The 14,000-nt window shown below is 48.9% G+C and overlaps 1 protein-coding gene across 1 annotated transcript in view; it reads left to right on the forward strand.

Annotated features, from left to right (window-relative positions):
- LOC107120550 (selenium-binding protein 1-like) overlaps positions 1–13,102 on the forward strand; it is a 54,877-nt gene extending 41,775 nt beyond the window's left edge. Inside the window, exons 7-12 of the mRNA XM_015423271.1 lie at positions 1,952–2,130; positions 6,891–6,969; positions 8,443–8,564; positions 11,245–11,337; positions 12,360–12,478; positions 12,570–13,102. Of these exons, the coding sequence (XP_015278757.1) occupies positions 1,952–2,130; positions 6,891–6,969; positions 8,443–8,564; positions 11,245–11,337; positions 12,360–12,478; positions 12,570–12,732 (755 nt within the window). The 3' untranslated portion in view covers positions 12,733–13,102. The remainder of the gene's footprint in view (positions 1–1,951; positions 2,131–6,890; positions 6,970–8,442; positions 8,565–11,244; positions 11,338–12,359; positions 12,479–12,569) is intronic.
- Positions 13,103–14,000: the final 898 nt, after the last annotated feature.

Genomic DNA, 14,000 nt, shown 5'->3' on the forward strand with positions numbered 1-14,000 from the left:
GCATGTGGGTGGGTATTCTGTTTGTAATCATTGTTTGGATACACTATGTCTTTAATATGCTAGTTGTGATAATCTCATGCCAAGTAAAAATGTCCATAATCATATTTTATGTTCCTAAAGTAACAGAATGACTTTCAATCTAGAAAAGACAAAAGAAATGCTAATATAGCATTTTTTTCCAATTTTCCCAAAAATCTCCGTTTTTCCCGGGAAAAAATGGGGGGAAACCGGGGTTTTTTCCGAGCTTCAAAATTTCCGGAAATTTTACATCTCTAGTTGTGAGTGAGCGATTTGGCTCCTGCATCAATCAGTTTGCCCTGGAGCCCTCCTTCCCGAGCTAAGACAAAAATGTGTGAGTTGGAGGCTAAAAAACTCTGAGCTTCTCTCCTTTTTTCTTGTTGATTGTATTTAACTCACAATTACTTTAGAGTTATGTTGTTGTTGTAAAGTTGTATATTATAAAACTAAAATAAAAATTTATATTTAAAACAAAACAAAACTGTGAGCTGGCTCACACTAACTCAGCTTAGAGGGAACATTGCTCTCTGGCCCTTTCCTCCTAGGGAAGGTGTGCTCCAACCCCCTCTTTCTCTTGGTCACCCTCCTCCGTACTCTTTCCAGCTCTGCCATATCCTTTAGGACAGGGGTGTCGAACTCATTTGTTACGAGGGCCAGATCTTGTTGTAAAATAGTCAAAAGTGTTTAATACTCAGACTATCAATGGATCTTGCACTATTGGAAAGAAGAGATTCCTTTGCTTTTAAAAACCTTTATTTCTAAGGGTAAAAGGTACTCGGGATTACTACAAATAAACATAACTCTAACAGCTACATTTTCTAAGCTGTCTATAGTTAACACTAACACACGGATAATGGAGAATCTGTCCTTCTTCTCGACCCCTAGAAAGGAATTCACCTGAAAACAAACAACCAATCTGTATCACAGTAGAAGCTACTTTCCCCGGGCTAATTCCCCATTGGCTCAGTGCCAGGTATCCCTTCCAGGTCAGTCTAAACAATAGCAATACTAAGCAAACAAGTTAACCCTATAATGACTGGATTGTCAGACCTTGTAAACACATACATTTCCAACAGATCTGACATAAATGAGACCTCGTTGGGCTGGGCCACGTGCGTCATAAAACGTCATGGTAGTGAAGATATAAACCTTACAAAGGACACAAACACAAAACATGCTTAAAACATGAACACTCTTGCAATATTTTGTTTATTTAACAGTCTCTGGTAACCGACACTTCTTGCTCTGAATCATTGCCTCAAAAGGTCTGCACTGTAGCGACCTGGGAGGGGGAGGAGCCTCAGCCCAGGGCAGGGAGCAGAAGCTTGCCTATCTATCTCTCCTGAGCGATTGAGAGGGTCTGGGAAAGCAAGCTATGATGCAGCAGCAGAACTGGAGGAAGAAGCAGGAGACAGCCAGTCCCTTGCGGGCCTGATCTGGCTCCCGGGCCGCATGTTTGACACCCATGCTTTAGGAGATACGGTGACCAGAATTGTACACAATATTCAGAATGAGACCACACCATCGATGTATAAAAGAGCATTATATCAGCCATTTTGTTTTCAATTCCTTTTCTAATAATTCCTAAAATAGCATTTGCCTTTTTCATCGCTGCGGCACACCGGGTTGGCACTTTCATTGAGCTATCTGCTACGACCCCGGGACCTTTCCCCCTCTCAGTCTCCATCTTCCCTCCATTTTATCAAGATTAAGCTTCAGTTTCTTCAAGCCTGTCTGGTCCTGTATAGGCCGTTGGATAACGAGCAAACTGCGGCAAAGGATTGGCTGTCCAGGGTCAGCTGCTACCTAGACCCAGGAAGATTCTGGACCATGGCTTGAATTTTTCTCAGTGACCAGTAGTCTGTTACCTCAGGTGGATCCACAGTCGCTCACTGGCTGTCTGGCTTGGGCCTTCTTCTCTGTCCACCTTCAGGGCGCTACGGCCGTCGCCTGAACGTCTGGGACTGGACCACCCACTGCCTTCTCCAGTCGATCGACTTAGGGGAGGACTCCGCCCCCTTCGAGATCCGGTTCCTGCACAACCCCGACGCGGCACACGGAATGGTAGTCTGCACATTCCAGGGCACCGTCTATCACTTCTACAAGACGCAGGTGAACGTCGGCGACTGTCTATGCACAACTGTGAGCTGAAATACCCGCAAGCATAAATGTACAAAAAGAGACTTTTAATAAAGTGAAAAGAAGCATATAATTAGCATATCAGTAACATATGGGAATGAAAAATCCTCAATCCATAAAGGGGAAACAGTCAAGTCCAGAGAAAATTTCCACCACTTTTCCTAGGTAGTTGATAGTGTTTCAGACTTCTGGTCCTTCCTCAGGAACACAGAACAGCATAGGAAGTCTCATACCAGTTTCTTAACAGGATGATGCTATTCAACTTCTTTATGGGCTAGGTCTCCTAAGGTCTCCACTAGGGTTGCTTCTATGAGAACAGGACCAACACTGAGGATTTTTCATTCCCATATGTTACTGATATTGCTAATTATATGCTTCTTTTCACTTTATTGAAAGTCTCTTTTTGTACATTTATACTTGCGGGTATTTTCAGCTCACAGTTGTTGTTTTATTGTTGTTCTTGGCTATATTAGACTGTGTGCTGTACTGTTTGTTACTTGACTGTTTATGCACGGCAATAAAAATGGCTCGCTGAGTTTCCTTGCCTGAAACGGAGAGGGTGGCAGTGGACAGTCCCAGTTCTCCAAGTTCACCAGCACTGTGGATTTCACTGCTGGTCTGTACATGACCTTTAGCCCGTAACAGAGGTCGGAAATCCTGTAGAGCAGGGGTCCCCACAGCGTGGAGCTCATGGGCACAGTGGTGCATGCCAGTGTTTGGGATTTCAGGTAAAAAGCAGACATGTTCTACATGTTGACTCTCTAAAGTCTAAACCCGATGTAATGTAATGTAACAGAGATTTGTTGTATGTAGTAATAGAATCACAGAATGTTATAATAATAATCTTTCAATTTATTGATCGCTCAGTCCTTACAGAGCTGCCAGCTCTGAGCGATTTACAGTTACTCTTTGTGTTGACACGGGACTAACAATGAGGGGGTAAAGGGAGGACAACATATATCATTTAAATTACACACATTCCACAGTCGACAGGGAGTTTATGGTCTGCGGTGATCATCAGGCGTGTTCCGGCAGCCTTTCTCTCTCTCTCTCTCTCTCTCTCTCTCTCTCTCTGTCGCTTTTGATGTCGTCAGCATTTTTTCTCGGTCGCAGCGCACCACTGCCACCGTCTGGCCGGAATGGCCCATTGCAGGCTGCGTAGATCTTTTCTCGGCTTATGATGTTACGCACGGACCTTCCGTTGTCAGCTTAACACCTCACCCATGGGGGGGGTTTAGTGTGCCCGCTCTCTCTAAGGAGCGGTACCCATTTTATCTACTCGTCGAAGCTTTCGAACTGCTGGGTGGACAGCGAACTGGGGACAAGACTTGGTAGCTCACACCAAGTGCGGGGCTCGAACTGACAGCAGTCCTATTCAGCTCAGATGTTTAACCAGAGGATAAATCCCCTGTGCCACCGCTCCCCATTGTTAGAGTTTGAAGGGACCTTGCAGGTCATCTAGTCCAACCCCCCTGCACTCTGCAGGCGCACAGACAAAAGATAGCCCTACAACATACCCGAAAGATGGTCATCCAGCCTCCGCTTGAAAACATCCAGCAAAGGAGCATCCGCCACCTCCTGAGGCAGACTGTTTCACTGCTCAACCACTCTTACAGTCAGAAAGTTTCTCCTGATATTCAGCCGGTATCGACTCCCTTGTAATTTCCACCCATTAGATCTAGTCTTGCAATCCGGAGCAAGAGAGAATAGATCTGCTCCATCTTCCCCATGACAGTCAAAGGCCATCACAATAAAAGATTAGGAACATAATGATAAAAAAATTATTCAAACAGAACTAAGAACGGCATTAAAAATACAGGGTACAAGATAAGGCACAAGAACAAATTAGTGTTAGATTACAAAGATAAAAATACCATCAGGGTCAGCCATAATAAATCTAATTAGCAAGGCCAATTATAAATATTGATACACAATCTAAACATCTAAACAGCTAAACTAAACATCTAAAATAAATCCGGTAAGTCATGAAAAATAATTATTCACGCAGCAATCTTGGCCCTGATTTGTTTTCGGGTTTTTTTGCTGCCAGGGCAAAAAGAGACCCTCGGTAAGTAACAAACAGGTCAGCATCAGATAATAAAAAGACCAGTTTATCGATATCAGAGGAAAAAGTTTGTCCTGTTAACACAGGGGTGTCGAACTCATTTGTTATGAGGGCCAGATCTGACATAAATGAGACCTTGTTGGGCCGGGCCACGTGTGTCACAAAATGTAATGCCAGGTAGCGGAGATATAAACTTTATAAAGGACACAGACACAAAGGGGTTTTTTTTAACTTAGAATAAAAACATGCCTAAAACATGAGCACTCTTGCAACATTTTCTTTATTTAACAGTGTCCGATAACTGACACCTCTTGCTCTGAATAATTGCCTCAAAATGTCTGTGCTGTTGCAATCTTGAGTGTGCTGTTCAGGTGTGTATCTGTAAGCTGCAAACCTACAATGACTCAGCAGCAGCAGAACTGAAAGAGGAAGCAGAAGATAGCCAGTTCCACTGTGGGCCTGATAGAAGCCCTCCGGGGGCCTGATCTGGCTCCCGGGCCACATGTTTGACATCCCTGTGTTAACAGATTATCGAGAAATTTAGTTCTAACTAAACCCCATGTGCTAACCCCAGGCAGGGTTAGTGACAAAGAGCCACAAACTTGTCTAAGCCTCCACCCCGGGGACATCTTCTGATCTGTTGATTACCCCACTGGAGAAACCTAGCTAATTATGCATTTTAACACCTTGCTCTGGCATGGTCTGCTGTGGGGTCTCTCTCTAAATAGCCAGGATATCAGCATGCATAAACCAACAGGCAAATTCTCCCGTGACCACAGGGAGAGAACTTGCAAACTCTAACCGCCGGCCCCTCTCCTGGTGCCTAACAAGTGTTTTGAGAAAGTGGGCGGGGCCAGGTGGGCCTTTTGCCTAGCAAGGTTTCTGATTGGCCACTGGAGATTTGATTGGCTGTGCAGATTAAAAATAAATAAATAAAATAACCTGCTTTGACCGCAGGGGCCGCCACAACACCAGGATCTTCACTGGGTGTCCGAAGGGAAGCTGCGGCAGCCATTTTGTGGGTGGCCCCATGTTGTAACTCAAGATCAGGCAGCTCTTTCTTAACCAGTGATTTCAGTTTATCAGAACAGGACACAGGCCACATAGAACAACCCCAACTTATATACAGTTTGGAACGAGCTAAACCACACTCCTAGAACAGTAAGGTCCAATCCTAAGTGAGTGCTTAGGACCAATAGGTATTGTTCCCGCCAAAAGTCATAGTCTTTCCTGATTGGTCCGTTGCACCACAGGAGCCAATCGGGCTGTTGATTTTTAGGATACCGGGAGTCTACGGAGCTTGTGACCGAAGCTCAGGCTCATTCTCCTACTCGGGCTATTCACATACAAAATAGGGTTGCCAAATCAAAAAACCGGACCGGCGGGGGATCGTCCCGCCAGTCCGGGAGTCGTCGCCGAAAGCGCGCGCGCGCAAATCGCGCGCGCGCTCAAAGTCCTCATTTTCAAAATGAATCAACGGCTATCCAGAGTGGAGTTTTTATAGCTGCCACCAGAGGGCGGTCTCTGCACAGTTTCCATACTTCAGTTTTCTTCTTTACCGGGCCTTTCTCTGCCTCGGGCCTAGAATATATGAAACTGCAACTAAATCGGACCCTCAGTCCATCTCAAATGGCGTGGCCCCGCCCCCAGCGTATGACGTCACTTCCTGTGACGCGCACGCTGGGGAGGGGTTCCCCCCGGGCCCCGATTCCCCGGCGTCGGGGAACGGGACCTCCGGGGCGGGGGATTTCCGCCCTACCGGGGGGGTTGGCAGCCCTAATACAAAATACATAACACTCCGCCTCCCACAGTAGCCGTACACCACGCTGTGTCCGAATTCCAAAGGGTGCCCACTGAAAAAAAGTTGGGGACCCCTGCAACCTTAGAGGCCAACAACATTTTTTGGGGGTATGAGCTTTTGGGAGCCCCTTCAAAGGGAGCTCTGACTCCCAGAATCCATCACCCGAAAATCTTGGTCTGGGTCAAAAAGGGTTTTAGTTGCATATCGGGGGTGGGGGGGGGGAACACACCTTTTTGCTTGGGTATGAAGAATCCCTGGGGTATTATTATTAAGGTTAGGTTAAATAAACGTTTAAGGTATCATGTAGGCACACCTTATCTCCTTAACTATGTCAGTCTGGGTATAAAATTTCATGTACTTCCTTCTCGTGCTCAGAAATCAGTCACTTTTGGATAGGCTGGTTTGGCCTGTTTTCAGGTGTTTTAATTGCAATTAGAGTCAATGGACATTCCTCCTAATTTTCACTTCTCTTTTTTGGCTGGAAATCTATTTGTGCAACAGTCTTTAAGGTGCTCCTGGACTCTGAGTTATTTATTTATTTATTCGTTGGATTTCTATCCCGCCGAAGCGGCTCAGGGCGGCTTCCAGTTATAAAACCGGCACAAATACATACATTGCTCTTCTGTACTGCGAGTCAGGTCCTACTTATGTAATTTCTGTACCGCTTAATGTGCCGTGTGGATACTTACGCTATACTCCTTTTTTCCTGGTGGTTCCAGACGTCTCTAAAATCCCAGTGCCTTGGTTACCGACTATCCCATTTTGTCATTTGTACTGACTCACTCGGCGTCACCCGCCTTGAGTCCCTGTAAGACAGGCGGACTATAGATAATGTAAATAAATAAATCATATCTGTTTCTTCCACAGGATGGAAGTTGGACAGCAGATAAAGTGATTGCGGTTCCGAACAAGAAAGTGTCAGGGTGGTTATTACCCGAAATGCCAGGTTGGTCAAAGGGACGGAGTTTGGGACTGTTCTGTATAATTTCCCACACACACACACTCTTCACAAACTGCAATTGGTTTTCGCACATCCTATTGTTAGCTTAGTGGAGGAGACAGGCAACTGCGCCCCCTGCTGGAAGAGCAGAGACTCTGGCCTGGGTCACTCATGCCTCGGCCTCTTTGCAGGGCACACCGTGAGGGGGTGTTTGGTTGCATCCGCAGGAGCACCGTTTTGCTCTCCCTTGGTTTCGGCTTCCCAACGCAAGTGGTGTTTCCCGGATGCTCCACACGCTGTCGTCCTTCAGTTGCCCACTATCCGAGCGGTCCCCCCATTTGCTCCGGTCCAGGGGTGTAGCCAGAAAATGTTGCTTGGTTGGGAAATCTGAGGGGGGCACCCCGGCCGGACCTGCTGCTCCTCTTGCAGCAGCAGCAGCTGATCCAGCTCCACTGTGACCTCCGGTCCTTTCGATTGGGGAGATTTGATTCCAGGCTGCTCTTCCGCTCCCCCCCCCCGACCATCTATTTTGCATTTTGCAATTTCATTTTATTTTATTGCATTGTTAAAAACCTATTTATTTTTCGGCCTGGAAAAAAAGAAAAACGAGACTGAAGCTTCCCTGATTGTGTCTGGGGTCATTTTGAAACACCTACATGTAGCTTAACAGTTTTCTAAACAACAATTTTTGAGGGGGCAGGACTCATCTGTGGGGGGGGCGTTGCCCCCAAATGCCCACCACCACCACTGGCCTGTTCCAGTCTTTCCCATACCTGCTTGGGTATGCGTTCTCTGGCAAGAACATAATCCAAGCACATTTGCATGGCTCCTGGGTGGGAAGTGGGCCTTTTCAACCGCCTGTCCACGTTGGTACCATTTTTCTGTTGTCATCCCTTTCGGGCCACCGTTTCCCCGGCTGTGCCACCAGTGGGCTTTGGAAGAGAATTGGTAGTTGCAAGGAGGAGGAAATTGGATTTATACCCTGCCCTGCAGTACCCGAAGGAGTCTCAGAGCAGCTTACAATCCTTTTCCCTTCCCCTCCCCACAACAGACACCCTGTGAGCAGTGTTCCCTCTAAGCTGAGTTAGTGTGAGCTAGCTCACAGTTTTTTAGCCTACAGCTCACAGATTTTTATCTTGGCTCAGGAAGGATTAGCTCCAGATCAAACTAATTTATGCAGCGGCCAAATTGCTCGCTCACAACTTTGATGCCAGGAGCTCACAAAGTAGAATTTTTGCTCACAAGACTCCACAGCTTAGAGGGACCGTTGCCTGTGAGGCAGGTGGGGCTGAGAGAGCTATCTCGAGAACTGCCCTTGAGAGAACAGCTCTGAAAGAACTTGTGACTGACCCAAGGTCACACCAGCAGCTGCATGTGGAAGAGGAGTGGGGAATCAAACCCGGTTCTCCCAGATTAGAGTCCGCGCACTTAACCACGACACCAAACTGACATAAATATTCCTGCCTTCTTCTCCTCCAGCCTTTAACACCGACATGCTCATTTCATTGGACGATCGGTTCATGTACATGAGCAACTTCATCCATGGCGACGTCCGTCAGTATGACATCACTGACCCTTTTTGCCCCAGGCTGGTTGGCCGGGTAAGCGTCTTCCTTCAAGGGTCCTTCTCTCTCAGCTGGGCATATGAGGCTGCACACCATCATTAAAATCCCCTGGCTCAGTGGCAGAGCCCCTGCTTGGCATGCGGAAAGTCCCAGGTTCAATCCCCGGCATCTCCAGTCAAAAGGACCAGGCAGGAGGTGATGGGAAAGACCTGCGCCTGAGACCCTGGAGAGCTGTAAAGAGGGGCTATGGCTCAATGGAAGAGCCTCTGCTTGGCATGCAGAAGGTCCCAGGTTCAATCCCCGGCATCTCCAGTTCAAAGGACCAGGCAGGAGGTGATGAGAAAGACCTGCACCTGAGACCCTGGAGAGCTGTAAAGAGGGGCCGTGGCTCATTGGAAGAGCCTCTGCTTGGCATGCAGAAGGTCCCAGGTTCAATCCCCAGCAGCATCTCCAGTCAAAAGGACCAGGCAGGAGGGGACATGAAAGACCTCCGCCTGAGACCCTGGAGAGCTGTACAGAGGGGCTGTGGCTCAGCGGAAGAGCCTCTGCTTGGCATGCAGGAGGTCCCAGGTTCAATCCCCGGCATCTCCAGTCAAAAGGACCAGGCAGGAGGGGACATGAAAGACCTCAACCTGAGACCCTGGAGTGGACAATACTGACTTTGATCGACAGATCGAGGTCTGATTCAGTATATGGTCACTTTATGATTTGGGGAGGGTTCTTGGCTCAGTGGTAGAGCATCTGCCTGGCATGCAGAAGACCCCAAGTTCAGTTAAAAGGACCAGTAGCTGGGGATGCGAGAGACCTCTGCCTTAGACCCCGGACAGCCTCTTCCAGTCTCAGTAGACAATACTAAAAAGGTTCATCTAATTCAGTACAGTTCATCTAATTCCTTGTGTGTTCAGGTTGTGCGTTTGCCCTGATGACATGGAACACATGAAGATGCTTCCAACCTTCGGTCCATCAATCATCGTCTGTTCTCAGTACTGCCATAAGAACATAAGGGAAGCCCATGTTGGATCAGGCCAGTGACCCATCCAGTCCAACACTCTGTCACACAGTGGCCACAAATACCAGGTGCCATCAGGAGGTCCAGCAGTGGGGCCAGGACACTAGAAGCCCCCCCACTCTTGCAGCCCCCAGGCACCAAAAAGACAGAGCATCCCTTGCCCCAGACCGAGAGTTCCTATCCATACCTTGTGGCTAATAGCCACTGATGGACCTCCGCTCCGTATGCTTATCCAATTCCCTCTTGAAGCCGTCCATGCTTGTAGCCGCCACCTCCTGTGGCAGTGAATTCCATTTGTGAATCAGTCTTTGGGTGAAGAAGGACTTCCTTTGATCCGTTCTAACCGGACCGCTCAGCAATTTCATGGAGTGCCCACAAGGAGTTCTTGTCTTGTGAGAAAGGGAGAAAAGGACTTCTTTCTCGACCTGCTCTATCCCATAGTACTTCTTTCTCTACCTGCTCTGTCAGATGGGCAGCAGCTCTCCAGTTCCTGAGGTAGAGGCCTTTCGCATCACCCGCTATTTGGTCCTTTGTTAACTGGAGATGCCAGAGATGGGACCTTCTGCATGCCAAGCAGATACTCTACCCCGAGGCACAGACATGGGGGGACTACCTCCACCTTAACCTGCCTGTGAGCATCCCGATTCTTGTTTGCAAACGGAGAGGGGAAGTAATTCCGGGGCACCCTTCAGCGTCACGCCAAGAAATGGAAGCCTTTAGGTTGATTGCAGAGGATTTGATTTTCTAACAGCCATGAGTTTTCCCTCTGCATAAAGATTCTTCCGGCACTGGGCAGGCTCTTAGTTTTGGGGAAACACCACTGTCAGTGGAATGGATCTGCTGGATCCAACATCTTTCCTGCATTCTGATTTTTTGTCGCTTGCATGTTCCTGTTGCTTCAGGGTTTTTTTTCCCTTTTCCACGCGTGTTTTGCTTTCGCTAGAGCTCGATTCGATATTACATCACTGTACGTCTGGCTTATTTCCCTGCAGTTTTAAAGTGCAGGGAAATATGTCGGACATACAGCGATGTAATATGTAATCAACCACTAGAGGGAGCAGAACACATGTGGGGAAAACCCCAGGAGCAATAGGGACACACCAGTGACGAAAATCAGACTGCGGAAGAGCCCATGGTCTCCCTTTCAATCCCTTTAACCCCTTTCTTCTGCTTGAACCAAGGTGGCGAGATACTGCTGATAAGCCATTCTGCATCAGATTATCACAACATTCACCACCTCCCTAGGCAGCTGATTCCACCTTTGAACCACTCTGACAGTGGAAAAGCTTTGAACCACTCTGACCGATCCTCTCTCTTTTTGGGGGATCTTTGTGTGCACAGGAGCTGCGGTGGCTCAAGTGGTTAAGATCCTGAACTGCAGGCTGTGGAAGGGCGGTAGTTCAGCAGTTCAAGCCCCGAGTGTGCCGCATGACGGAGTGCGCTCCCGTCTCTGGTCCCAGCTCCTGCCAACCTAGCAGTTCGAAAGCAAGACATTGCAAGTAGATAAATAGGCACCACTTCGGTGGGAAGGGAACAGCGTTCCGTGCGCCTTGGTGTTTAGTCATGCCGGCCCCCATGACCACGGAAACGTCTTCGGACAGCGCTGACTCTTCGGCTTTGAAATGGAGATGAGCACTGCAACCCTAGAGTCGGACTCGACTGGCTTTCGAGCAAGGGGACCTTGACCTTTACCTTGTGTTCACACAGGTGTGGGTGGGCGGCAGCATCCCAAAAGGCGGGGTGGTCACCGTCCTTGAAGATCCGGAGCTGAATGGCCAACCTGATCCTTTCATGATCCAGGTGAGTGACTCACAAACGGAGGGGGAGAGTGCGGCTGGGTGGTAAGGTTACCAACTCTGGCTTGGGAAGTTCCTGGAGATTTGGGGGGTGGAGGCCGGGGAGAGTGGGGTTTGGGGAGTCCAAGCTGATTTACGGTGACGTCATAGGGTTCTGGAGGCAAGAGGTGTTCAGGGGTGGTTTGCCATTGCCTGCCTCGGCGCCATGACCAATGGTCCCTCCAAGCTGAGGAGTCTTATGAGCAAAAAAGTCTGCTTTGTGAGCTGCTGGCATGACCGTTGCGAGCGAGCGATTTGGTTGCTGCATGAACTAGCCTGCTCTGTGGCCCTCGGTCCTGAGCGAAGACAAAAACGTGAGCCGGAGGCTAAAAAAAACTGAGCTGGATCACACTCACTCAGCGTAGAGGGAACGATGGCCATGACCCTGGTATTCCTTGGAGGTCTCCCATCAGAGCACTAGCCAGAACTGACCTTGTTTCGTTTCCGAGATCTCATGGGATTGGGCCAGCCTGGGAGACTCAGGTCAGGGCTCCTCCTTGACAGGCTGTTTTTCATCCAAAACTGGCTCGGGTCCCAAAATCCCCACTCTGCTTCCCCGAGGAGTCCCCTCCCAATCAGTTGCCAGTGACGGCTGCATCACCGAACCCCATAATCAGGGGTCATTTCCTACAGGAGCGCACAGGAGCGGAGCTCCGGCAGTAAAGAGCCCAGGGGGTGGGCACATGCAACAAGCCCCGCCCCCTGCTCCCAGCAGCCCTCAGTCAGAGCAAGAAGCAGCCAGGTAGGTGTTGCCTTCTGACACACTTCCAGCGACGTCAGGGGGCGTGGCACATGCAAATAAGTTATGCAAATGAGTTATGCTAATGAGCTCCTGCACCTCTTTTTCTACGAAATGACCCTTGCCCATAATACCGGCAACTCCAGCAGGTCCTAAAAGACAAAACAGGTGCCATGCAGCCTTCTCCTGGTTTTTGCCGATCTGCATCTCTTCAACCTCCCTCCCGTTTCCCCCCGTCTTTCTTGTAGGGAAGGAGAGTCTACGGAGGACCCCAAATGCTTCAGCTCAGCTTGGATGGCAAGAGACTCTATGTCACCAACAATCTGTACACTCCGTGGGACAAGCAGTTTTACCCCGAACTGGTCAGGTAAGAAACCTCTCCCCCTTATCCCCGCGGCCGGCCCCCTGCCCTCGACGTTCGCCGCTCGTTCACCCGGCCCGTTTCCTTCCTCCTTCAGGGAAGGTTCCGTCATGCTGCAGATCGACGTGGACACGGAATGCGGGGGTCTGTGCGTGAACGAAGACTTCCTGGTCGATTTCGGGAAGGAGCCCTTCGGGCCTGCCCGGGCTCACGAGATGCGTTACCCTGGGGGAGACTGCACCTCGGATATCTGGGCCTAGGTGGGGGGCACGTGGGCCTGCTCCGATGCTAGCTTTGGGGGAAGGCTGTGGAGAAGGCACGCACATGGCGGCTTGGGGTTCTTCTCTGCTCATCAGTTTGTTTTTTTTAAATGTATGTTTGTGCTGATCCGTGGCATGGAAGCTTTTTAGGGCTGCCAACTGTGGTCGGGGAAATTCCTGGAGATTTGGGGGCGGAGCCTGGGGAGAGCAGAGTTTGGGGAGAGAAGGAAGCTAGGCAGGGATGCAATGCCGCTCTAGGACTTCCATCTCCCAGACTCGATGGTAAGCCATAGAGTCCGCCCACCAAAGATGCCATTTCCTCCAGGGGAACCGATCTCTGTAGTCTGGAGATAGCTTGTAATTCTGGGAGATCACCAGGCCCCACCTGGAGGGTGGCATCTTTAAGCACTGGGTTTCTCTAAGGCAGGGGTGTCGAGCTCATTTGTTACGAGGGCCGGATCTGACACAAATGAGACCTTGTCGGGCCGGGCCATGTGTGTCATAAAATGTAATGCCAGGTAGAGGAGATATAAACTTTATAAAGGACACAGACACAAAGGGTTTTTTTTTAACTTAAAATAAAAACATGCTTAAAACATTAGCATGCTTGCAATATTTTGTTTAACAGTGTCTGAGAACTGACACCTCTTGCTCTGAATTACTGCATTAAAATGTCTGTGTGGTTGCAATCTTGAGTGTGCTGTTTAGGGGTGTATCTGTAAGCTGCAAACCTACGATGACGCAGCAGCAGCTGAACTGGAAAAAGCAGGAGGCAGCCAGTTGCATTGCGGGCCTGATAGAAACCCTCCAGGGGCCTGATCCGGCCCCCGAGCCACATGTTTCACGCCCCTGCTCTGAGTCAACCGACTCAGTTGCTCCTGAAATCCGGAGAGGGGAAGTAACTCAGTTTACATCCTTGTCAAGGGTTCTTGGTTTTACGCTCGCAGGGCTTAATGAAATTCAAATGTGGCTTCCTTGGAATGAGGAAAAAAATGGGTATGTGGCACAGCTCTAACACAAGGGAAACCGGGGCAATAAAAGGGTTTCTTCTATACTGCCTGGATGTCTGTGTCTTTTTCAACTTTCAAAGTGGTTCCTTATAGCCTCTTCCAAAAGAACATGGCAGTAAAATTGTGTTTTAAACCGGGGTCCCCCAGATTAGAGTCTGTGCACTTAACCACTACACAAAACTGGCTCTCAGGATGACAAAGAGGAGGAGATCGGATTTATACCATGCCCTTCTCTCAGAGTCTCAGAGCACCTTACAA

The sequence above is a fragment of the Gekko japonicus genome, unplaced genomic scaffold (assembly GCF_001447785.1).
Source record: "Gekko japonicus isolate JY-2015 unplaced genomic scaffold, Gekko_japonicus_V1.1 scaffold992, whole genome shotgun sequence".
In the NCBI taxonomy this organism is placed as follows: Eukaryota; Metazoa; Chordata; class Lepidosauria; order Squamata; family Gekkonidae; genus Gekko; species Gekko japonicus.